Consider the following 27,523-nt stretch of genomic DNA (forward strand, 5'->3'; position numbering starts at 1 on the left):
TTACCCTATTTTGTTTGGTAAAATTGTGTTTATAATTAACTAATTATGTTGACTTATTTGGTATTTGGCTATGCAAATATGTACAGGTTGGAATCGAAATATAAATATTCGTTACTAGAAAGGAAAGGTAAAGCCACAGACACCTACACTACCTTTGCTAGTTATAGTATGAGTTCCATATTTATATAGGCATTATTTAATTTTAGGTCAACTGAAAATAAAGTACTCGTAAATGCGGTTTTCCTTAACAACGTCGATGTAAAATTATGAGGCAGCGTTTATTTTTGGTGCACTTTATAAAATAATCCTAATGTTATTTGTTTAATGTGTTTTTATCTCCTCATGATATTATTAAAATAGTCGCCACGAACGATACATTTGTGATGTATTTATAATAAACTGTACATATTTTAAAATGAAGTATGAAATGAACATCATATTTGTTTTCCCCGAACGGGTTCATTGGTACCTAATAAGGTGTCTTTCGACAGTTCTTTTGCCCACGTTTAAAGAAGTAGGTACGTTTTGCCAACCTACGCATTTCATCGAAACTTTATTTATTGGCATTTCATATTCTTATTTATTGAACCTGACCTTTAAAAATCTTGAAGTCACTGCTAAGATGTCGTAAATAAATTGATATTCAATTGACTAATTACAGACGTGGAGATTATGATAAACCTTCTTCGTATGAAGGAGATCCACGGTAAAGTGGATGTCTTGGACTCTTTTGATCCCGACAATGAGTTCCAAATTTACACACCTCTACCTCCTTAAAAACAAACTTAAGGATGCTTTGTAACTGCTGTTGTATGTAACTATGCTATGAAGATATAATAGCTAAGCTGTGAAACTATGTGACCGTTTTCACCGATACTAATCTATAGCTTTGCGAGTAAGCTGTGCTATAAAGATGCGGCAGAATATGCAATGTATCGATAGTAGGGAAGCCAACCATAGTAAGCATCTTCCTCTGTAAATATGTATTATTATTTCTTGCAAATAAATTGAATTTGAATTCTTGAACTTAAAAACAAACTTAATTCAGCAACTAATACGGTCAATATTCACGTGTGGTTTGTTTCACCCATGATCTAAGATTACTGTATCGTTATGCAAGACAGGTCAATGTTCCATTTTATAGACGGTGGACACCGTGACTCATTGTGGTTTTATGGCCTCAGAGATGATGTATAGAGCTTGCTTGAGATAGCTCTTAGTATGAATGAGAAGCTGTTTAGAGCTAGATCATTGACATTCAAGGAGATTCAAGGTGATACAAGTTTTTTATTGTTGGGTGTGGTTTGTTTAGTATTTGACGTTAGAATTATTGTGTGTATATAAATCGTGACAGCTTATTTGGTATGATTGATAGATGATATTATCCAAAACTTCGATTTGCGAGTAAATAGCAGTCATAATAAAAAAGTAACTATAATAGACTACAATAGCGAAAATAATGAAATTGCAACGTCATCTACATGAATGATAGTTAAATGCTTTCAGTATATTTTTTCACGCTCATTTATTATCATCTTTACGGCTTTCTAGACTCCTGTTCCAAAAATAACAGCTTGCCTTTTTAATCCTTTTACTTGGTCATCATAACACACGTTTCTCATATCCAATAAATAGATTGCATAAAACGAATACGTGCCTACGCAAATAATTTCTCTGCTCATACTTTTCAAGGATATTTGCATATGCACGGAACGTAGGACAAAATCCTTTTGCGAAATCAGAGATAGTTAATAAAGCAATGTAGTTTTAGATCACACACTTTGTGATATTCAACCTTATGGGTAACATAATAGGGTTAAGGTTAAGGTTATAACTGCAGTATAATAGAATGGCAGATTTATGAATGAGTAACTTTGAAATCGCTTACGAAAATAATATTTGTTAAAATGGTCTCACAGGATTTTCCTTGTCACTGGGAAGTTCCCGTAAACATGTTGGACATCGGTTTTTAAGATTTGCATAATATGAACCATTATTTAGGTAGAATATCTAATTCTAATCAACCTATTGAGGAAAATGTTTGATTTTAAATTGTAAACGATGATGATATTTTATTCATAAACACATATCAACAGTTTAATCCCGTGTCTCCGTGCTAAGTCAGTGGCAATATTATTGTATTGATCAATATGACAAGTCTTATCCTAAGATCTCTACTCAAAGATCAATGCAATGTTATTTGCTTTTTCACAGCTATTATTTCATCTTCCCCTTTCTTCTCTTTCATATCATCATTCACACAAACCTTTAATACTTCTCAACTTAGTAATTCCTCACTCTCAATCTTAACCATACTATTTTCTTAAAGACCTTCCATAACTAAACGTTCATTGCCTAATGGTTCAATCTTGGCATTACACTATGTAACATGAGTAAATCATGCTACTTGAGACAGGTGGTGTGAAATATCACTAAGCCTGTATAATTGAGGATTACCTGTGTTCCTGCAGTGAATGTCAATTACTCTTGAATGTATTTTAGCAAGTTAATGTTAAATAATGTCTAGTCGTTAGTGTTACATGGTGTACCTCACAACTTCTTGATGTTTTTGAGTAGACTCAAATGTTGCATGTAATTGAGTTTTTTGGAATTGTGTGGCGTCATTAATGATTCTTTTACTTTTTTTTTTAAATTAAGCCAAGTATCTTGTGCGTATTCGAATTTTCGAATGCGTGTCTGATTATCATTGGTCTTTATATGCTTAAGCTGTTAATTTTAGCGTGAAGAAAAATTCTATATTTAAATATCAATACTGTAATATTAATCTCATAAATTATACGCATTACGCAAGTTAGCATCAGTTACATCTACCGGAGTATCATGATCGATGAAATACTCAATATCATTGATCATGCTTGTTGGCATCCAATCCGTTCAAACTTACGAGGTTTAAACTATCAGATTGTGTATCATGAGCCAATTTATGCACCAGTCGTAATTCATACCAAGTGTCTGTATCTTTGATTTGTATTTCTAATGGCGACGACACAGGAAATCCGCGTGTAAGGATAAGACTGATGATGAGATACACATCGTAATTTGTTCGTTTACATGGTGGTGAATGTACCTGTGGAATATCTACGCCATATTTAGATTTACTGTATTCTCAACACGTCCTTGTACAATTAATATATCAGCTAACTCCAACGCCACACTTTACGTTTGTAGCGTTGTCACTTACATAATGGGATTGACATTGGAAGGCTTCAATTGTGAATAATTCATTCATTATATTGTCATTCAATAAGCGTTTCGTTTGCAGCAGAAAATGGATGTTTTGCTATCTTTATTGCTTGTTTTTCCTTCTGATTGATTGCGGAAATATTCATAGTAAGTACCTGATTAGAAAAAGTTTCCTTGGTTGAAGATTTTTTGTTGCATCATTTTTTACTTTGTTGTTCCAATTTTAGTGCGGATTAGACAATAACAAAACGTCATTTTCTGTTTTAAAAATCTATAACATAGATACAAACCGTTGATTATGTTCCTACGCACCACATTTACCAACACAAGGCAATTGGATCAACTATTAATCCTTGCACTTCACGCGAAAGGTTTCAAGTAGGTGGCAAATCTGCACTTATCCTCTTTAAACGGTCGCAGTTTATAACATCCTCATTACGTGTGTATACGAGTATTATAAGATTTACAATGGTATCACACAGTACATTACTGTCATTATTCAATCAAGCAATGCTTTTATCACACGTATCTGTTTCTTCGAATTTGGTTCTGTTGACGCATCCATAATAGTAGTCACTACTTCGGGGTTTAACCATTTTTAACTGTGATCTAATCAACTTCTTTATCTTCCTTGACAAATTCATAGATATATGATCCTGCGGTAAAATGTATGCGTAATATATATAGTAATATTTTTATGTAGTTCATAAATTCGATTATCAATAACATTTCTTTTTTTTTATAATTGTCGGTTGGCGTTTGACCACCATCAGGAATCAGCTTTATGTGTTTTTTAAAACCAATTAAATTACCAGTTGTAAAGTATTAACAGTAGTTACTTATACTTTAAAAGTTAGTATAGACTTTGTTTTTATCATAGTTATGGGAAATTGTATTGTAACCCTAACCGATCTAAATTCCATTGTGCTGCTCGAGGTGGGAAAAGTCTTCGAAAGGATCATTTCGAACCGCCTCGTCGCGCACTTGTCGGAACTTGGGCCGGACCTCGCGGATGGCCAGTTCGGCTTCCGCAGAGGGCGCTCTACGGCCATCATGCGCGTAAGGGACCTCACGACGGGGACTGCAGTGTCCAGGGTAAGGTCGTCGTGGCATTGTCTCTAGACATCGCCAACGCCTTTAACTCCCTTCTGGAGCTTTGGGGGCATCGGTACCACCGGGTGCCTACCTACCTTCGTTGTATCGAGGCCTACCTGTCAGACAGGTATGTTAACCATTGGAACCGGCGAGAAATTCGCGCGGTGTTCCAAGGGTTCGGTTTTGGGAATTTGCCGCTCCTGTGGAACATCGGTTACGACTGGGTGTTGCGCACCGACCTCCCGAATGGCGTCAGCGTAATCTGCTACGCCGACGACACGCTGGTGCTAGCGCACGGGAGGTCGCACCAGGCGGCGGCCAATTTAATGGCGAGAGCGGTTGCGATAGTCGTTGCAAGGATCCGGCAATTGGGATCGAGGTAGCTCCACAAGTCTGAGGCCATGTGCTTTCATGGCCGCGGGAACGGCCGACCTCCAGGTGGGTCCCAAATAACGGCAGGAGGGGTTACCATCGGCGTCGAGACGACGATGAAGTACCTAGGACTCGTCTTCGACAGTCGATGGAACTTCGTGGAACACTTCCGACGTTTGGCTCCTAAGTTGGAACTACGGGGGCTGCGCTTAAGCGGCTCCTGCCCAACCTCGGGGGCCAAATGCCTCCTGCCGGAGGTTGTATGCGGGGATCGTGCGGTCCATGGCCCTCTACGGCGCCCCAGTGTGGGCGCCGAACTTTGATGCGGCGGCCAACTCGGACGCTGCTCACGTCCCAGAGGGTCATGGCCATCCGGGTGATCCGTGGATATCGCACGATCTCCGGGGAGGCGGCGAACCTCCTTGCCGGATTACCGCCGTGGGATTTGGAGGCGAAAGTGCTCGCGCGCGTCTATAGTCTGCGCGCCGACGCGCGTCGCCGGGGCGAAACTCCGCTGCCGCGCCAGATAGTGCGTGGCGGGACGAGCTCCGGCGCGATCTCATGGCGGATTGGCAGCAACGTTTGTCGCAACCGAGGGCTGGGCTCGCTTCATTGCAGCGGTAAGTCCCCTCTTTGAGGATGGCTAGAGAGGCGCCATAGGCGTCCTCATTACCGCCTGACGCAGGTGCTTACCGGACATGGGAGTTTCGGTAGGTTCCTGTTTTTGATTCGGGAGGAAACGCCCGGGTGTTATCACTGCGAAGACCGCCCGGAGGACACGGTGGAACACACGGTTGCGGTCTGCCCTGCGTGGGCTGAACACCGCCGTGGTCTCAGGGAAGTGATCGGCAACGGCGACCTCTCGCGTCCGGCTTTGGTTCAGGCCATAATGCGGAGCGAGGGGGACTGGGATGCCGTCTCCTCCTTCTGCGAAGCAGTTAACATCCTATTAAGGAGGAGGCGGGACGCGTGATAAGAACGAATGGTCCTCACGCCCCAGCATTACGCGATTAGACACTCCGGGCGTCTTTATCGCGTGACGATCTCCGGCCACCATGATAGTAGTCGGGTCTGCGGACGGCGAGCATTTTTAGCTCGCCGCCCGACCAGAACCAGACCCGTGCGTGCGGCGCGTTACGTTCCGCGCGCCTCAAAGAGCAATCAGACCACCACAGATGGGGCCCAGTAGGGCTGATGCATAATCCGGAGCTGCGGACAACCTAGCGGGTTTACCGGGGCTCCGGCTCGACAAGCAGGAGTAGGAACGGGGTGGTTTTTAGTCAGTAAGAGTCTGACACTCCCTCTCGCTTTGCCCTGGCGAGAGAAGTCATTGGATGATTTTCCCCCTATTTAGGGGAAATTGTAAAAAAAAAAAACCGATCTAAATTGTACACAACACAATTAGGTTTATAGACACCACTGATTTTGTGGCAATCGATTTTCGATGTGGAACGATTTATGAGAACTGTTCGCATATTAGTTTAAGTCTCGTTATCGTTTTTTCAGTAGGCATTATTTCTATCCCCGTGGATGTCATTTAATCGTTTCCTGTAATTGCTGTCAATAGGATTGCCGCTATTATATTACACTCGTACTAATTTGATTAGGATTTTAACGTGGCATAAAAAACCTGGTCGCATTTTAGTCGTTGTTTTGGTAGTGTCTTTAAAATATTGTATGTAGTTTAAGTATGTAGAGGATTGATATTATTTATGATATGGTTAATAAATGAAAATGTCAAGATGTCAAGGATTTCTGCAGTTTTAAATCTTTTTGCAAGTGCATAATGTCACGTAATTTCTCTCTTAGCATTATGCGATTTACGACCACTATCACCCACTGCAGCGGTCCTACTAACCTAATTGGAAATCTTGAAGATCTAATGTGTAATGATTTCTTCTTCAACAATAATTTCATTGTTATTTCTAACAAACCGTATCGAGCTGGCGTTACTCGTAATTTTACTACACTGACCTCCTTCGTGAGCACGTAATTCTGACATAATTTCGTTTTTATTGTGTTTTGCAATTATTATTTTAATTGCTTCTTCTGCATTTGTATCGGCTTCAGTGAGTCTTTTTCCTGTTTATCTAAGTATTACATCTTCACTTTACGTTAAATTGCGAGTTTTGTTTCCAACGATACTAAAGGAATTTTAATGTAATGTTTGGTTTATTGTTCTGATGGATGATAATTCTGGTTTATCTCATCTTTTGGCTTGATTGCTTTAATTAGCTGCTCATGTTTTGTATTCGAATTTAATGAGAATTTTGTCTTCAATGATCAGACTATTACTATTGGCAAAATCTTCTTGCTCTATTTCTTTGACAGATATTTCATCGTCAAGTCATACGGACCAACTGGCAGGACTAGTGCACTTGTTTATAGGAGCGGCCGTAACTCGATAATGGTAGCCATAAAACAGTGTTTGTTATTTTTAACCAGGATCAATAACAAAACCGAGTCCTTTCAGCCATTGTGTATAAGTTGCTGGAAGTGGTTTAAAATAGAATGACCGATTTATTATTGGGTTAAGTTTCAAAAATAAGTTTGGTTTGGTATTCGTTGCTTTGGTTTTATGTTGATAATATTTCTACTCTATAAAAATTAGGTGGGTAGTTTTAAAGGGTTTAATAAGTGGTTGGTGGTTTTGATTTAATTGGGATCAATAATTTCATAGCTTATGTGTTGGTCGGAACAAGTTAATTATTAGTATGATATCTACTTATCAAAAACATTGTTTATGTGTTTAAGCAAATAAAAAAAAAATTACAAAAGATCATCAAATTGACACCTGCCTAAAAAATATATTAAATGTAAATTACACGAACCCCTATTTATGTCATTAAGTCAACCTCAAGAGCTGTTATTTCGGTATGATCCTGACGTTTCCATCGATATATATTCTTGGGCCACCCCATTTGTGGTACCTGCTGTTTTTTCTCCATCCATACAAATGTTTGGACAAGCAACAATCCGTGAAACAATAGTTAATTCTGGACCAATGGGGTTAGTTCCTATGTTTCTACCAATTTAAATTCCTGCTCTGACAGTCAGTCAATTTTAATCTCTTTTTCTAACGTTTTGAGAACGTTAATTGCCCTTTTAGATTTATAGCTTGAACGTATTCTTTGTGATTTATGATGTGTTGTCTGATGAAAATATTCTTTTTTCTACCATAAAATGGTGTTGTTTTAATAGTTTTTATGTGTAGCACTTGGATGGGTTCTTAATATTTTATGATCAGTGTAAGGACGTTAAAAAAGGTGTTATAGTTTTTTGGCATCGAGTGATTGTATGTGTAATTGTTCACTATGAGGTTCTATTTCCATCGAACATTTTAAAGTAGAAACAAACATTTTTCTCTCTCCTTTGAATGGAAAGTGTCTATTAACTGTGTGTACTCTTTCGTAGTTCGGTCTTTCGGGTTATTATAAGCGACTATAACTTTACCTACTCAACAAAACATGTTATGGCATAAAGCTTTAAATCTAACTACTTCAATCTTTGTCCACAATAATGTCCAATTCCAAACAGTTCCAACCACTCCAATATTAATCAAGGGCTACCTAATAATATTAACATCTTGTTATTGTTACTAGGCCAACTTCTAAGCCGCCATAAATCCGTTCGCAACACATTCCTGGCTGTAGACAGCCCTAATAAGTTTTCGCCTTGTTTGACTTGTCATATAAATAAACTCATTAATCAATGGTCTCGTTGTCCGCGACATTAATCTGAGTTAATCGGGAGTCTATAAATAAATTTAATCCACTGTTCAAGTACTAGAGAAATGTTGAATCTATGTTTATATGATTTATTGTCCTTTGCTACTGTTTAACATAGTAAATGTTATGATTATTGTTTTAAGAATAAGTTACTACTACTTGTGTTACTGATTCTAGTTGTGTTAGATTTTCTATTAAGTGATTAATTGGTATGAAATCAAGTTACTAGGGAATAGTTTAAATAATCACTAAATGTCTTTGAGTGCGGCAGTAAGACTTTCTATTTTTGTTATTGGTACCAAAAGTTACTTTGCAGCTGTCATAATAGTGTTAAAAAACAACTTGATGCAAATATAAAATATTATAGAAAAATATGATCCAAAAAATATCGAATACTTTGTCAATAATAGCAATAAGAACTGCACAAAACATTTTCTATAATACATAACACAAACATCACAGTCTTGATACAAGATTAGAAATTGTAGATGATTTATGGAATCAAGTTCTTGCAGCTGTTGTTGTCAACTATAAAGAGTTTAACAGTTGTTAATACTCCAGCGATGACAACTAGACATGACAAGATAAACGGGATACAGAGAATGATGATTTATTCATTTTATAGTTATTTTGAACTAAAGACGAAGATTTCAACGATAAAAATGAAGACTATGACTTTATAATAAGCTATCTTATTAAACTGAAGAAGATGTTTTCCCTAAACGTGCCTTACCGCCATACTCAGAGTCTGGTTACTTAACCAAGTAACCTTAGCAATTGTTTCCTATACAAAATCGTTTCTAAGGAATAGTTTAAGTAATCATTAAATTTCTTTGATTACGGTAGTTAAGACTGTCTTGAAATAGGTTTAGTAAGATAACAACCATTCGTGCAAGATATATCTCTGTTGAATCGACCTTTGAAATTATTGTCTTTAGCCTTCCCTTGCTTTATTTATTATATTTTAACAAGCATTAGTTTATCTTTTGTTTTGTCTACGTCGCTTGTATCAAGGTTTGACGATGACGCCAAGTTTTTGTTGAACACAAGAGTACAAATCGTTAAAATGTTTTTGTTCGCAGAAAAATATTTACTATGTCTTTTAATGTTTAACGAAATTAAAACTTTTTTTAAAACAATAAGATAGAAAGTACCGAGTATCTGTTACGTTATATCTTTAAGTTCCATCATAATGAGGTGAGGTTTCATACGAGAAAATCGCCTAATTACTTATTTCGCACCTTTTTTAGACATCTTTCCTATAAGCGGGACTAATGTTTTCATTGAGTCTCTACCAGTGATACCACTGACATCATCCATCTTTTCCTTTCTTATTCTATTGTGAGCTAATTGTATTTTCTTTTTGTTACAGTTGGATTCCTAATCCTCGTGTTCTACCTCTGGGGTACTCCATACAAACGAGGTTTCTTCTGCGACGATGAATCTCTTAAACACCCTTATAAAGAATCTACTGTCACCAATGTTATGCTGTACATCGTTGGGCTTGGTCTTCCCGTGGTTACGGTAAGTTTTATAGAATTTTCTGTGGTAATTAGGTAAATCTCCTATTCTGTAGTAAATAAGGGGATTTATTATATTGTTTTGTTTAAAGTCTCCTTCAAGCATTGTCATTATTTCTACTTATGCGGTTACATGCTCGGAAATCAGTACACTTTCACATTGAAAACCTCCATATTTTGGAATGTTATTTTTTTTCTATTTGCCATCGTTCGTCAACATAGCAACTTTAGTGTGTCATCGATCATTGTTTGCCCATAATGTTTGTGTCCATACACTTATCCGTCCAATGTTGGCCCAACATGTTTGAAATAACACATTTTATTTCGATTAGAATTCGAATGACAAATATGGCCAACGTTTGGGTTAACTCTTTACTGACCTGATAAAGAACTTTATGTTTGATATTTCGTTATTGAACGTTTAGCGCCAACTGCGACATTTTCTTTCACACGTCTATATTTGGAACGTCATTGTGTTCTACTTAGCTCACTGGTTCATAAGAAACTAATATTGATTCTTAGTTTAGTGATTTCCCACGCTCCTGTGTATCTGATTTGGAAATATTTCCAATCCCATTCATTTTCGAAGCTGTATACGTATCCATTACTAGCCCACCCACATCAGTTGCTAAAGCGTATTGAGCTGTTTGCATTGTATCCAATGCAAACTCTGAAAATCTAAAAGCGCTTGTATTACACTTAAAATTCCTATCAACAATATTTATACCAATCGCTGTTACATCATTCATTCATTTACTGCTTTATCCAGATACAACCGGATCTGTTTCTTCGGTTTGCTTACTATTTCGTCTATTTTCTTAGTTAAATATATAAATTCAGGTCTCTATTCAACGTCTAGTATTACTCAGTACTTAAATCATTAGCATAAGGCTATTACTATGTTAGCGAACACATAAATTTCATAGTTCTGACAAATGTGCGACAGTAGTTATTTTGATTTAACGATATTAAGCAATGTGCCTTATTTAAATGTTTAACAGTATTAGGTGTGTTTAGACACTACTGGTTAACTACTACCGTTTAGTATTTTTCAATTACTCTTTAGATTCGAGTAAAAAAGCTTCCCTTGTTTGGCATTGAACATCACACGTGTATCATGAAGATCTAAATAAGTCTAGTTTATTATCTGTCATTGATTAAATATGCAGAGTGCATTATATCGGATGCCAGACGTAGACACGTAGCTGTTTCTTTCCATGCCTTGCAATTGATATTTATTTTATGACATTCCCATTAACACGATTGGTATTAATTTATTCTTAACGAACTGTTAAATTATGCAGGATTCTAGATCTACGATAGCTTGTTAGGCAGTGATTGTAGGCTTTAGTCTAAGGCCATCGACGTACTATTAACTTAAGATTGATCTTAACAACCTCGTTAATATGACAAGAGTGGGTTTACTTTAAATGCACTTCTGCCTGCATCTTGATTAAAAATAAAAACATACTTCGCTTCTAGCAAAAGACCTTGTTGCAAATGAACCTTTTATTCCGTTTGAAACTTTAATGGGCATTCCTAGAGGTAGGGTATCGATTTACATTTAGCATTTTCTTTAGAACGGCACACCTGTGTTTTTATCCATCTTTATTGCCCTTAACATCTTTTCTCACACCAAATTCGTTAATATATTCAATACAAACCATTGCATAAACCAATGTTCTGTTATCGGGATCACAATCGAACCCGATCCCTTCTAATCGTTCTTGTCCATCGCAGTCGAAGAAGATACGCTCAACGGGACAAGTGGTCTCGATTCCCACGTTGTTATCGATCGTTACCACTTAAAAGGCTATAAATAAAGATCGGACATTGAAGATCGGCCTTGGATTGTTAATTATAGATCGGATTTTTCCTTTTAGGTGTAACAGATTGCACATTTTCCATCTCTCGTGTATTTTTGTCGTTAGTTCCGCTTTTTATGCCTTATTAAACGCTTCTGCTCTGTGGGTGGCCTCATTCAAAACAGATTTGGTATTAATGGACGACTCGTTGCGTGTTAAGTGACTTTTTATTTTAAATGTTATCACGTAAGTAAGACCATATGTCTGTACACTGTTAAAATGTGTCATGTAACCTTGGGCGAGACGTTTATTGAATTCCTCTGAATGTAGAATGTCCCATAATTATATGAAACTTTAAACTCAGTATCAGTTGGCCTTTTGAAAGCAATCTTTAACTGAGAAGTACGGTAACATAATATCAAGTTGTACCACACATGTTAACAGACACGAACTATGCGCACAAAAAGATTGATCTCCGTAATTACTGGAACGTATCATTATCGAGAACTAGATCACATCGTGATGCGATCTCGTCATTATCTAGTACTGGAGTCACCTATTTTGTGACATTAAAATCAACAATCGTTAAATAGTAAATTGCTTTATTGCAACCAATCTCCTGGGTTTTTTTAATCGATGCAAACAAGTCATCGAGATCAATCGACTGGCATACATGTCCGTTAATGTACTTGCGTTATTTATTTGCCAGACCATCCGGTGTTCGATTAGTTTTTTTATTCGTTTCAATGCGGCTCTGTTTTGTCTCGACACTAGTTGTGTTAAGCGGGGAAAAATATTTTTTCTTTGCACGTTTCGTAAAAAAGATAATGGTGATGACAACTATTTGTAAAGAATTTTGTAATGATAATGAAATAAATCTTATCATCAAACACAACGACACAAAGGAGAACATTTATTATCTTTTTATAGACTCAGATTGCAAAGATAGAACTTAATTTAAAGAATGTAACAGGTTTCATGGATCATAAATTTATTAAACTGTTGAGGAATATATTTATCGGTGAGTGAACGTATCATTTAAAGCTTCGATTGCTAGTTGGAATTAATCTTAGGAAGTCTGACGTATGTGAAAAAATGTGAAGGCGTTTAGCGATTTAGTTTTTTGTTTTGAGGTGGATGGACTCGGTAAAAAGAGGCAGTGAACGGACGTGGTGAAGCAAATAGAATTGTGGCGAACCGCGGGAGATGATTGCGTCAAAAATGGGATAAAGCCTTCGAACACAAAATGTTGAAAGTTTTTCTAAACGAACCTAAATTACTTTTTTTTGTAATTTTGGTCAAGTGATTGACCTGATTGTCCGGCAGTACGTGCGCATGTCTGCAAATAAGTTTCTGTAACCAATTTTCTGTCTCTAACGAAGAGGAAATTGCTACCAATAATTGTATGTACTTGTCCAATTTCCTGCCTTAACCATATCAATTGGATCATAATTATTACCTATGCCCTTTCCATTACGTTTAAGTGTATAGTTTCCATATAATTAGCAGCACGATCTAACTCGACGATTGAGTGTTTCTGCACGATTTGGCCCTTTACTTTCAAAGTTTCACCGTGTCCCAATCACGTTTGATTCCCATTAATTATATTACAATTGTTTCTATTGACCTGAATTATGGGTTTAATAGCCTGATCGCAATAAAATAGTACATCGTCTAACGTTACATCTATTGGTTGTAACTTACTATCATTATTGCCACTATTAAATTTGCTCTCTTCAAATTCTATAGTGAAATTACGCACTTAATTATCAACATCAGCGTTTATGATATGTTTATCGTGACTAACTGTTTATAATTTATCGTTAATAGTAGAGTTCGAAATTGCTTTTCGTGTGTCGGTATGTTCTTTATGTAGATCAACTTTAGTTTTTGTGGGTAATTTTGTGGTTCCAGATGATTATTACGGGAACACTGCCATTCATGTTTTAGTTTTTGTTTGTAAACGCAGCTTTTTTGCTTTCACCTCAAACGCTGAAGGTACTAGTAGCTCATATTTCAGTAGTAGTCACGTTCCTAAGTTCAAAAATATAATCATTCATTAGAAATATGATGAATTGGCAGCAAATCTGGAATTTCTTCCAGTAGCAACAAAATCAATATATTCATTCAAGGATAGAACCCTCAAGGGAACAAAAAAGGCTTGATTTATGTCACGTCCCTCTAAAATTATTTCCAACCACATCAAAAGCCTAACAACTTGCAATAAATTCAATGCAATGTAGTAAAGGCGTTACAGGACAACTACTGATAGCCGATACGGCAATTCTGTGGCCGCGTCGACGTGTCATTTATCTACGTTAGATACAGCATTGATTGTCTCTCCAGCATGCAGCATGCCGAATGGATACCACGCTGATTTAGATTCCGCCTTTGATACCAAATGGTCTGAATGTTTGTCCAAGTGATTTGTGTTGTGATAGTGTTTATTGGATTCTTTGCATCAGTGTGAAATGTTTTGAGACTTTACTAGTCTATTGATGTTCTATGATCTGTTTATGTGTGAGCTGTGTGTCTTATTATGGCAAACCCTTTAATGTAGATAAGGCCTTTAGTCTAGAAGTGAACAGTCACGGGTTGTTGCCGACGATGTTAGCTTATAACTTATTTGCTTGCGATCTCCCTATGGATGAGATCATTGGATTTCACATTTCTAAATCCCAGTGACTCATTTAGTATTACATCTTTTTCACCTCTATCTATTTATCTATCTATGTTTGTCTCCTCATCATCTCTAACTATCCTTATCTATTCTGGAATATCAAGTTTAATGTTATGTAACTAGTTACAAGGACTATTTTCATTTGTAATTCAAAAGTACCCAGTAGGAATAGTAATGTGTTTATTTTTCCATGGTCACGGTTACTTTGTAATAGATATACCTGTTCGTACGCCCCTTTCATGTCGCGTACTGGAAACACATTAATAATTTATGAATTATCTTATTTTTGTATTTAATTATGTGTTTATTTTTAAACTAAACTTGTCTGTACTCCTTACCTTCCTTAATGGTTTTACTGAGTAATTCTTGTATAAAAGATAAAATGATTAAAAGGTTACAATGTCAGGTGAGACTAATTAACTGGTTTTAACGAGATTGTTATTGTTTTAGTCATTAAAACACTAAATATATTTTTACAAAAGACCTTCTTAAGACGAACTTGCATCGCTTACATAGCTGTTTTTACCCGACTGTAGTATTGACTAGAGTATTGTTCAAGTTTGTGGAGTTACTTAGCGATTTCATTCACAGTGAAATTGCATTATCTCGGAATGGAGTAATCAGAGAACATGTATTTTAATGCATTTTAAGAATTCCCTCCTATTGTTTTGTGTAATGAGAAAGGTAATGTAAAAGAAATTGCCAGTAATCACAAAGATTTCACGCTTTCATTCTTTTGTCAGCATTAGAAAGACTGTCACCCTGTTGCTTAACTTAATTGTTTAATCACCGATCTATTTATATCACTGTGGTGATTAACTTCAAGGTACACGAGTTTTATAATTGCGCTCATTAATAATTTTATAGCCTACTTATTCCTGTACCTTTCTAGACTTGGCTAACTATGAAATCATTGAGAAGATTAGAAATTCTTTTAAGGCTTTCTGAGTGGTTGCGTGCGTCACGATGAAGGGTAAAAGAACATCATAATATTTTCTAAAAAAGTTTAAGTGTGGGTGAGCCATACTTCGGCACAAATAGCGGCCTATTTGTGCCGAAGCATCGCTCGACCGGAGTGATACCACGGCCTCACAGAAAACCGACGTGAAACAACGCTTGCGTTGTGTTTCGTTGTGTGAGTGTGGTTACCGAAGGCCCAATTACCACCCTTCCCAATCTTCCTAATTCCCTATTCCCCAACAACCCTTAAATACGTAACCCCCAAAAGGCCGGCAACGCATTTGTAACGCCTCTGGTGTTTCAAGTGTCCATGGGCGGTGGCGATTGCTTACCATCAGGTGCTCAGTTCCATAAAAAAAGAGTTAAATTCCACAATGAGAAATCTTATACAATTAAGTTTAATCTTTGTTATCAGTTCTCTCATAAAAGGATTAGAGCATCCTGCAATAAAATTATGCGTTGTTTAATTACATACATACATAATTACATTTAAATAACTTTATGTTTTTTGCTATCAACTTATAGTTGCGGCATAGCTTTCTGCATTTTATAACGTTAATATTATTGAAATTTAAATGATTGAATTTTATCGTGTGATTAAATTATTATTGACTATTTTATAGAGGTAAAAACATCGAATACAATTCTAGAATATTCCTACTATTCTGGATATCGCCGCATGGCAGACAGTTCTCTTTAGACTTTTTAAAATCATCTCGATATTTCCATTTAATGTAGTATGAAATGGAGATCAACAAACCAATATTGGCCACCATGACTTGGACCAAAATTGGTCACAATACCTTCAACCAATGCTGGTCACCAAGACTTTGACCCTACCAAACATGAGTGCTCTTGTTGATACTCTGTTGGAAACAGTTTTATTGGCATTTATTGGTCGTGAAACTGCATTTATGATCGAATCAACTTATTGCCTTCGTGTCTGGTATCATCTACAGAGGTGCATGGATCAAATGTGTTTATGCGAAAGTGTTGTTTGTTGCGCTGTAACGCCTAAATTGCGGAACCGATTTTGATAAGGTTTGTTAAGGAGATAGATGATTTTAGAGATGAGTCAGGTTTTGCCTGAATACTAACTTCAGTAGGTATTTTTTATGAGCAACCTAAGCATCTTTAGGTTAATAATCTGCGTTTATGTGTATCGATTTATTAGCCAGAAATACACATAAAATATGATATCCGTAGGTGTCATTTCCCAGAAGACACACCTTAATTTTGCGTGCAGCAGTAAGCAATTAAGCATACCAACAGGTAACCAGACCCAATAGTGTAATAAAATTACCCTTTACTTTAATTAATAATCTACTACTAATAAATAAATGCAAATTACGTTTTAGCACGAGATCTGAATTCGACTCCTGTGCTTATCGGATTCCTTGTTGTTGCTGTCCAACCTTATACTTTGCTCAACCTGTGCCTTATATTTTTGCACGAATACTAAACTTTACTGAAGGATAATTGTATCTTCATAATGTTATTGTAACAATTCTTGTATCATCGTCGTCCGGCTGACGTCGATAGCTTACCTTCAGGTGCTTTACTGCGCTTTTATATAAATTAGAGTAGAGAGACCCACGACCCACACGTAATAGAATATTTCAAAAATTTTCCTCATGAAATTGTCACTTGGAATTTATTTGAACCGCATCGTTCCAATAGCCTTGACCGTCTACACGACGCTGCTTGGCACTGTGCCAACCGATACTCAATAATGTACTGTATCACACTAGCTTTGATACTGCGACTCCGCCTGTGTGGGGTTTAGATTTCTGTTCAGTACTGGTACTGTAGTAATATCGGAGTATAAACTTGAGGTGAAAGATCTTTTGGTGAATCAATTTTTGTTGGTGCAGTAAGCAGTAGTTTCAGAGACGGTACAGACAAACGCATGGTAACTCTTTCTTTACAATGATTTAAACATTTTTAAAAAGTATTCTGTATTTATGAGATGGCCATTATTTATTGATAAAGGGTGTTCTTGCTTATGTGCACCAAATTTTAGCTATAAAGATAAATACATTGGCTGTTTGAGAAAATAAAATCACCAACGTAATAACTATTTAATTTATTATAGGTAATAACCAAATTGTATCATTCAATGTCCATTATTTGTATCAACAGTTTGCAATAAAATTTAATTAATTGCCAAATTCAAGTAGGATTCGCGGAATTATAGGCCAAATGTTATCCGGACTAATGGATGTCTCGTCATTGAGTGTTGACACTTGAGTATTAAAATTGTGATTATAAGAAATAAAGCAGAAATATATTGTAAAGGTCATCAGTGTCTTTTGCCACCCAAGCAGACGATGTTTTTATCTCTGTAATACATATGTTTCTGGAATAGATATTTAAATTATGAGGAACTGTTGCCAGATGTATTTGTAATGTTGGTGCTGTTTTTCCGCCACCTTTTCTTTATAAACTCGCCTTTGTCTCATGGGAGTAGAAACAAACTATAGAGCGCCACCTAATACAATCCGCACATCATTCTTTAGCTTACATAACATTCTTGCATCTAGTATTTTGTATACGATTTGATCAATTAATTGACTGCACGGTAAGTGCGGTGGCTGGGCAAACGAGCAACTTTTTGTTTCATATGTGAGGATCCAGGATACGGTTGTACGGTGGGTGTGTAATTTGTATATGAAATTGTATGTTCGGCAAACGGCGACCTCTCCCACGATACTTTGCGTCCCAAACATTTCCTTTTTCAATAACGTAGTGACGTTTCCATGGCAACTACGACTATTACGTCGATAGACTATTTCTCGATGCCTTGAGGAACGCCTCACGTGTCTTTTCTGGCAGTTAGATTCGAGTATGGCCATAAACTTTATCCTATTATTAAAAACTTCACAATTGAAAAACCCAATTCGCTTGAATATCAATCTGGTTATGTATTTTTGTCCACATTACGTCATCTTGGGTTATTGTATGAAGATCGTTAATCTGTTGTATCTGTCACGTACGCTATACTAATATAATTTACAAAACATTCCACTAGTATTTGTTTTTGTAATTAATTGACTGCACGGTAAGTGCGATGGCTTTCACCGAGCAACTCTTTGTTTGTATGCTGATCCACGTAAGATGTCATAGCTAAACTGTGAAACTATGTACCGTTTCCATTTCCTGATAACATAGTGACGTGTGCAAGGAACTACGCGCACGTCGAGTATACGATGTATCGATAGTAGGGAAGCTCATCTTTTCTGGCAGTTAGATTCGATATGGCCACGCACTTTTCCTATTATTAAAAACTTACAATTGAAAAACCCAATTCGCTTGAATTCAATCTGGTTCTAATTTTATCTACATTGCGTCATCTTGGGTTATGTATGAAGATCGTTAATCTGTTGTATCTGTCACGTACGCTATACTAAAATAATTTACACCCACTGGATTGTTTTTGTGTAGTACCCTTAAGAAGGGGTTTGTTTTTTCATTCTTACTACTTTTGGATGCTTTTCCACCACAGATGTAATAGCTAAACTGTGAAACTATGTAACCGTTTCCTCTGATAGCTATGGAGCTGACTGTGCGAGAAAATAGCCCGAGTATACGATGTATCGGTAGTAGGGAAGCTATCCTTACTGAATAAAACCTCATTGAGTATTACTCCATAATATTTCTACCGACACTTTCAGCATTTCCTTTTGCTCTGGCCTCTTTAAAATTGATGCTGGAACCTGAAGCACTGATATCTTCTTTTTTAATTCAAGTACCTACTTTCCTTCCTATACTTGTTTCATTTAGCTTCTGTGACTTTAATGGTGGTCTACTTAAATCCTGTCCTTGTTCTACAAAGTTTTATTTTTAACTTTAAATTACCTAAATTTCAGATTCCACTGCATGTGGGTACTAAATTTTCATTCAAACATAATCTTATCAAGGTGATTTCCTATTTGAAACAGTTTTCTATTTTCGGTCTATTTTTAGAATGTTATCGGTAAAGCCAATCATTTCGACATTTGCGTTTACAGAATTTACAATTCATGATCGTTTGACTATTTTCCTTTATTGACGAAATTGCGACACCTTTACCAATGTTTTTGGTTTAGCACAGAATTTTGAAAATAAAGCTTTATAAATACGAGTATATTTAAGGTCAACTAACTAAAAATCACGGTTTACTCACGTAAATTAATGGAGAAAACCTCTACTAGTTTCGTTTCACAAAGGAACTCTTCTCTCTTCATGAGCAGCGTGCGCTGACGCGGCAACGTTTTAAGGTCATAATTAGGCAATACGTATGTGTCAACTAAAACAGTGTCTTACAAATTTTTACAAAGAAAAGAAAACGGTAATTCCAGCGAAGACAAAACAGTAATAAAGTCAAATCATTTTATTACAGTGTAAGAAACTACCTTATCTTTTATTTGCGCAGTCTGTTTTGAATATTTCATATGCCATTAATGAGGTTCATGGACCAGACAGACATGATATTAAACACGTAGACACGGTGGCAAAAATAATTCACGAACAGAATAATATCTGCTATCGCAATTAGGAACGGATTAAAGCCAAAGCCAGTCCCGAATGTAGAAAAACACTTGATATACAATACAGGCATCTGTTTGTTAGCCATGATGTATCTATTGGCAATATTTAATTTCGCATCATGGTATATTTGCTCTTGTACCTACAATGTAGTCCAGTCAAGTCAACCTATCCGATCTGTTATTTTTTTACATTGTATTTTCGACTTTATATCGTAATAACAAAGTTTGAAATTCTAATAAAGGGTATGTTTAATTGGCGATTGTAATATCAACGCGACAAACAAATATTTGGCGACTTTTTCCGTATGACATTTGATACACTCTGCCTCTTATCGTTTTAGTTAAAACGAGTTAATTTTATTTTTTCTACAAAATTAATCGAATTGTTACTATAAATTGTGGTAATGTGTAGACCACACAGTGGGTTAATTAATCGTGTATAATAAAAATAATTTGTGCGGCCGCCAAGCGCTTAAAAATCGAGATAAATGGGTGTTGGTTTTGCTCAACGAATAGAGCTGTAATTTGAAATACTTGCGGCATGTGTGAAACTATAATTTTATTGTTATTTCGTGTGTTTAATGAGCGAGATATGGAAACCTTCTGAGTCTGAGTCTGGTTTATTAATGTTTGTGTTACATTTTAATAAGAATGTGTCATTATTATCTCTGTAGTGAGACAGAATTGTTATATATTTTTCTGAAACACGCGTTAGTAATTGGGTTTTTATCGTCATTCAAGTAATACTATACTTAGGAATGATACAGCACTGGCTGTATTACTGTTATCAGTTTCTTGGATTTTTGTCCGCAAATCACGCTAAAACTACTGAAATTTTTGAAATTTTTGATGTAAGTGGGTTGCTATACAGACAGAGTACATATAATGATCTTGGGTACATTGATACGCGATTGAGTTAACGCGGGCGAATTCACGAGTTGGATGGCAGAAGCATTTAGTGTTTGTTTATGTCGGTTTAAATAATGTCAAATTAAAGAATCCTCGCTTCGGTGACCATATTTAGATTCATATATTTTTACTCAAAAAATAAAATAAAAATAAAATAAAATAAAAATAAAAATAAAAATAAAAATAAAAATAAAAATAAAAATAAAAATAAAAATAAAAATAAAAATAAAAATAAAAATAAAAATAAAAATAAAATAAAATAAAATAAAAATAAAAATAAAATAAAAATAAAATAAAAATAAAAAAAATAAAAATAAAATAAAAATAAAGTAAATGTAATTACCTATTGTTCAATTTCGTACTTCTGGCTAAGAAAATACTTCAACAGCGTTTCAAAATATTCACGCCTTGTAGGACACTGCGTCATTCCAAAAGATAATTCTTCCCCGAATTCTTGACTAAATTTAAACAAACTAGATGATTATTATTATCATCTTGACATTAAACGAACAAAGAGACAAACTAGATTTTCACTGAAATCTTAAACGTTTGTGTACAGAATGATTTCATAGCATTCACACAGTTTTCTTTTGTTTTTAACTGGTTGATGCTCATGAAATCTCATCTCATCAAAGAATTCATTATATAGCCTTTATTAATTGAGAGCGTAAATGCTGCGGAGTAATGTCGGTTACTTTGAGATTGATCGAGACGTTAACCACTATTTTAACCACTAGATTTAGTAAGTCCAAATATTTACAATCGACAATATAAACCAGATTTGCTAATTATGTTAACTTTTCTCGAATTTCAAATATTTTCGAATCTAGTAATGATAATACTTCGAACCAGTACGAAGTACAACGACATCAAAAGTGAATGGAGTCCGTCAGTCTAAGAAGTCAGGAGTTAATTTGGACGCCGTTCATTACACAACTTTGAATTGAGGGCATTCCTTGTCACCGGCCAGCGGTGTAGTGCCAAAAACAATAGCTACCACATGTGCTATGTTAATAGCTTTTAACTACTAGATGCTTTTCTCCCATTTCATTAGAAAAAATATCTTCCTCTTCCCAGAATTTTAACCTATCAATAATTCGTTTAATCTCACCCAACCTTGAGACAACAATAATTAAATGGTTTACTTCGTCGACACCACTTACAAGATTATAAGTCCCTCTACAAGTATTACCAAACCAAATTCCTAAAATTACATCGACTAGGAAATCTCTAAACAAATAATTGGCATTACTTGGTCCGCCGACATTTACTTGGCAAACTGTGAAGTTATTTTACCTAGAATTGTTAAATAGATGGAAATAGTAACAGTTTGAATGCTTACTACTAAGAATGCGGTAATAAAAGTATATGAAACTTTGCATAAGACAGAGATAGAATAATAGAAAATGTTTTTGAAGGGCCTTTCAGTTTTTACGAAGATAGGCACATAATTGATGACCACTCCAATATAGAAATGTCAATAGATTAATAGTAACTGTCACTTTAAATACAAAACGGCACTTGATGAAAATTTCCATCACTAAAACAATGCCATTTGCAATTACGACTCTCTCCATTCCTGTTTGACGTGACACGATAATGCTTACGCAAATAACGTCTTTCAGCTGATTATTCTCTAGGTCAAAACGTATTGTTCTTACAATGTCAACATGGAAATACATGCTACAATGGGAAACGTTATCGTATGTGCCATATCTATTCTATATAACTGCAACAGTTGATAAATCTTCTGTGTGTGTCTAGGAAATTGGCGTTTGTGACTGTGACGCCATTGATGTTTAATTTTAGTTTAAGATTCTTTTTTAAGATTTCGCGCTTCTTTAATTGTGTTTTCTATATTATTCATTGTTTTTGTCTTGTCTACGAGTTTAAATATTAGTCTTTAACACATTTTACGGCTTCCCTAAGGGCATCAGAAATGCCGTTTAGTCTCATGTTACTTTTCAATAAATATTCATTTGTATAAATTCAAGCACTTTTAATGTCGTATATATCAATAACTGGTTTTAAATATGCACTTGACTAGCTTAGTAAATATTAAACATACACAACCTTTTCCAGTGGAGTTTATCATTTCTGTCGAGTCCACTTTAATATCTTGTGGCACTATCGACATCAGTCACTTTGCCTAGATTATTTTAGTTGCAGCTTTACACTTTATTTCTTCTGTTTTATTTTTGTCATCGTTTATTTAATTATGAGTTACCCTGTTATTTGTATTAAATCATTTCTTGGAGAAGTTTTTTATGAAAGCTTATTTGATCTGCATGTTTTAAAAGAAATCCAGCCTTTAAAAATTCATAAAACTTAGCTTGCAATGTCATTGACATGCATCATTGGTTTATGAGCAAACAAATGGTTTGCATGCTTCGACATGCATTGTTTTTGTGATAACTATCTTAGTCGTAAAATAGTCTCGGAAATTCCACAAGACTGCAGATTGCTGCAGGGTTTATTTGATTGTCATTAAATGTCATTTAAATGCTGTTGATGTCACAGGTATCTTTTTATAGTTTCGAGTTCAGTAGCTTTTTGTTATTTGCAAATGCACTGCAATAAATTTAACTGTTGACGTGTGGTTTCGGCCATAGAATCATTATTTTGGTTTACTTAAGTCATAATAAGGTCTACTTAAATCATGGTTTATGTTTATAAGCATTTTAATCAGCCTAAAGCCTAGGCGTTCAGGCCTATTCCTGAATAAAATTTATGTAAAATGCATGTAGTTCTAACCACGAGTTATCAAAACACGCACTTAACGCTTGCCATCTGAACATATGCATAAATGTGCATAACATACATTATGTAAACTAAATGTTATGACAGCAAATAAACTTCATAATAATATTACTATTCCAAGTGGCATACATAATTCACCTACAATACTGGCATAGTGATCCCCAAGCCCTGTTTTATGTAGGTAACTTAGTATTACGGACATTATCAGATGCCAAGGCGAGTCCTTGACATTTTAGACCGAATGTTATGGTTCTTTCGTCAAATTTATATTCATATGATGTTAGATACTCTCCCTGAATATGCCAATGTCTTAGAACACCCATAAAGTCCCATAACACTGTCATTCCCATGAAAATTAGACGGTAATCTTGAGCTATGAGAATAGACTCTGTGAATAGTTGGACGAATCCTTTCTCATTCGGATTTTCTTGTTTATTACCACAATTTTCTTTATCTTCTTAATCTTCAAGAACATTTAAATGGTCTTTAACTTCAACACGTGTTCTTACTTCTACAGAAATAGTTTGTTAATCCTAAGCTACGGTTATTGTGGCTATTTTGTCAATAATCCTTTCTGGTTTCGTACCAAGTAACAGAAATTCTTGTTCGAATCGTAAAATGTGTTACAGATAACAATGTTGCTTCAAAGTAAATACCAGGCCAAGAAATAAAAGATAACGTCTTAATCTTTTGGAAATTGTTTCGAAATCTTTCTATTTAGATAGTGCTGATATTTTAAGAGAAAGATTTTGTAAGTACATAGTACGATATGATAAAGAGTAATGGGGTTTTAAATTGTTATGTTCTAAAGAAGTGATTCAAATAATAAAATGGCTTTATTTTAGTTTGGAAGTATCCTACCACCTAAGTCAGCTCACACCCTGCCTGTATAACAAATTTTATGAAAATCCCTTCAGTAGTTTCAGCGTGATTGACGGGCAAACATCCAAACATACAATATTTACAATTCACATTTATAATATTAGTTAACACTTCTTTGTGAAGATACTAGCCTACCTGTTTTCAATAAACCTGATATGGGACGTCTTAATCATCGTTACCAGTACATTCATATTTACTCCCACCGTTTACATTACAGTCAAACCGATACATTTAAATCAAAATGATTACAGTATCTGTATCGTGAGGAAAGCGTATCTTTTATCTTACGTCCGTCCAACGTGCTCCATTGCTTCTTCGGTATGCCGCACAAAAACGACATCTCAGGTCGATGCATCAATGCATATTACATGTGAATTCAAGCGATTCTCTCCCTCGTCGTTTGCATGAACATAATTAATTGCGGCCACATGCTATTTTAGCGCGGCATTTATAAATAAACAATATCTATTAATAAGCATATTGTGTTTGTTATTTTATAATAGACTTTATTACAATGTAGCTATGTTATTATTTAAAAGGAAAAATTGTTTTACTTGGTCGATTGACAAGTTTAATTCATCAAACTTCCTCTGGAGATCGTTATCGAGGATAATTTTCCTGTTTTCTACCTCAGTAAATATCGTTGTATGTACAAAATAGGCTCTATAACAACTACCATAATGACATAAGCAAGCTTTTAAATAGGGTAATAGGCAAGAAAATGGCTCGGTAAAATTAGCATATTTAACGTGCTGCTAATATATTCATCTTTACAAGGCACAGTTCGAAATAATTGCTGCATAATGGAAAGTATTGAGTCAATGGCTTCACAGTTCTTTTCCTTTTCTTCAGTAATTGGACTTGTGTGTATGTAATTTTGTTCGTTTACATCATTAAAAGTTATTTGTATGATAACTGGAACAGCTTTGCAGGAGGCTTTAATTATTTTACTTGCAATCCCAGCTCCGTAGTTCAGTTACACTTTAGAACGAGCCCCTGTCACCTGTCAGTGAAGGTATTCACTGACAGACATACTGACAGACTTTTGGTTTCTTTATTTGTTGAAATTTCAAAAGTAGGTTGCCTATTTATGGTTGAATTGGTATAAATGAGTTGACTTTGTCATCTGTAAAACGAAATTCTACACTCATTTCATCTAATTGTTTACCATTTTATGACCATAACTAGGCATCGTAAATAAATTAGGATCATACGATTAATTCTGTGTAGTATTAAAAATAAGCTAACAGTATTGAATGTAAACAAGCGCGGTACGCTATAGTAATTTTGCATCTAACTGCTAATCCTGATGCACCAATATTTCTTAGCGGCATGCTGCAATTATTTAAAGAGGAGCTAGAAAATAGTTAATAGCAGTATGATTTAATTGGACAAGCCCTTTAAGTGTACTGGGTGGCGACCGATTAAATGGACATAAGCAAGAAACTCCTCAACTTGATGCTTCGTTAAAATTCTTTGAACACCATCTTTGGGTATTTCTATGAGATAATTAATTCCGGGTTTGCAAAGGACATCTAAGTAATTGTCAACGCTAAATCATCTTGTGAGGCTTAGTATAGTACTTAAAACACCTTAAGTAGTACCTAAATTGGTTTTGTTTTCTTTGAAATGGTTTGTAGCAGTATCCACGTGAATAATAACATTTTCTCCTCTGTGAAAACAGAAATATCAAGCCATGTGATTGATATACGAGTAGGATTCTGCAACAGTTATCAGAGCGATGTTGATGTGTATCGCTACGGAGAATGCTAAGTACTGAGAATCAGCTAATTAGCGAGCGATGGAGGGAAATAAACAATTAGTTGAAACGAGTTATTTCAAAGGTGGTATGGAATGAAAAACACAATGTAGACATCAAATGTCTGTTGGTAACAATGTTGCTGAAGAGAAATGGTTCAAAAGTGTGGAAGATGTAATTGTAGAAACAATAGATGATGTTTAATGAAACGTCGAATAGAGAGTTTTTACCTAACTCAAAAACGAGTATTGCTTTCCATATATTTCACCTACCACTTCAAATGTTAACACCTATTTGCTTTTAAACTTTGAAGCGTAATTGTTAACTTATTTATTCATTTTGTCCTACATTATGTTTTAATGCTTCTACAAATTGTCCTAACCTTTCTTCTTTCTTCACACTAAGTGGTTCTTCACTGTTTACAACAATGGATGGCTTTGTATCATCGTTCAAAGCATCACCTTTGTCTACAGTCCACAGTCTATGCTAAACACTATGGAATCTTGTTTGCACACGTTATCTGGGACCCATTAGCACCCCATTAGCACCCATTTACATGCTACCTTATCTTTCTCTTTCTTTTGCGGTCGTATTAAGGAGAATATTACTAATAACATCAATGTGTTAAGTTTATGACTGTGAAGACATATAATTTTCTATTGAAACAAATTAAATGTTATTTCTTATTGAATTGACGTTGCACTGTTTAGTAAACTTAGAAAAGTAGCTTTTGTTATTATTAAAAATTAAATTATTATTGTAGCGAGGTTACAAATTCGAATTAAAATAGGTACAAGTCTCCTGTCATCATGTGCTTACAAAGTTTTTCCTAAACTACTTTAAAATAAATGCTTAACAATTTCTGAGTATACTTCTCCTTAACATGTTTGTATTTTGGATATTTTAGCTACCGGTTTAAAGTAACATACTGATTGAAGAGGTAAAAGCTAAAAAGCTATTGCTAATCCTTTTCTCGATAAGGAAATGTTTCAAAACAAACAACTAAAAGTAGACATATCTGAATGTGTTACTAACAGATACTAGAGAAAAAAGTAGAAAGGGCATAGTCATCTTCTTAAATGACGATGCTGATTTTAACTTTCACGATAATATTATCCCTAAAAATTGTTCTTAAGAAGCACATACGCAACAGGGATATTCGGAAGTAGAAAAATTAAAATGGTAATGATTGTCCAACAACCAATAAAACAATGTAAAATAAAGCAATTGCAACCGCAACAGACAACACAACAAACGTTACATAAGAATGAAATGATGTTGCGGCTGCCCCGGTCTCAAGGGCACAGAGCGTCAATATAA

General features: G+C 35.4%; 1 protein-coding gene across 1 annotated transcript in view; it reads left to right on the forward strand.

Moving 5' to 3' along the window:
• The window catches only part of LOC118266198 (putative phosphatidate phosphatase), a 106,028-nt gene that overhangs the window by 24,914 nt on the left and 53,591 nt on the right, over positions 1-27,523 (forward strand). Inside the window, exon 2 of the mRNA XM_050694593.1 lies at positions 9,772-9,923. Coding sequence (XP_050550550.1) covers positions 9,772-9,923 — 152 coding nt within the window. The remainder of the gene's footprint in view (positions 1-9,771; positions 9,924-27,523) is intronic.

This window comes from Spodoptera frugiperda, chromosome 7 (genome assembly GCF_023101765.2).
Source record: "Spodoptera frugiperda isolate SF20-4 chromosome 7, AGI-APGP_CSIRO_Sfru_2.0, whole genome shotgun sequence".
NCBI classification, from domain to species: Eukaryota; Metazoa; Arthropoda; class Insecta; order Lepidoptera; family Noctuidae; genus Spodoptera; species Spodoptera frugiperda.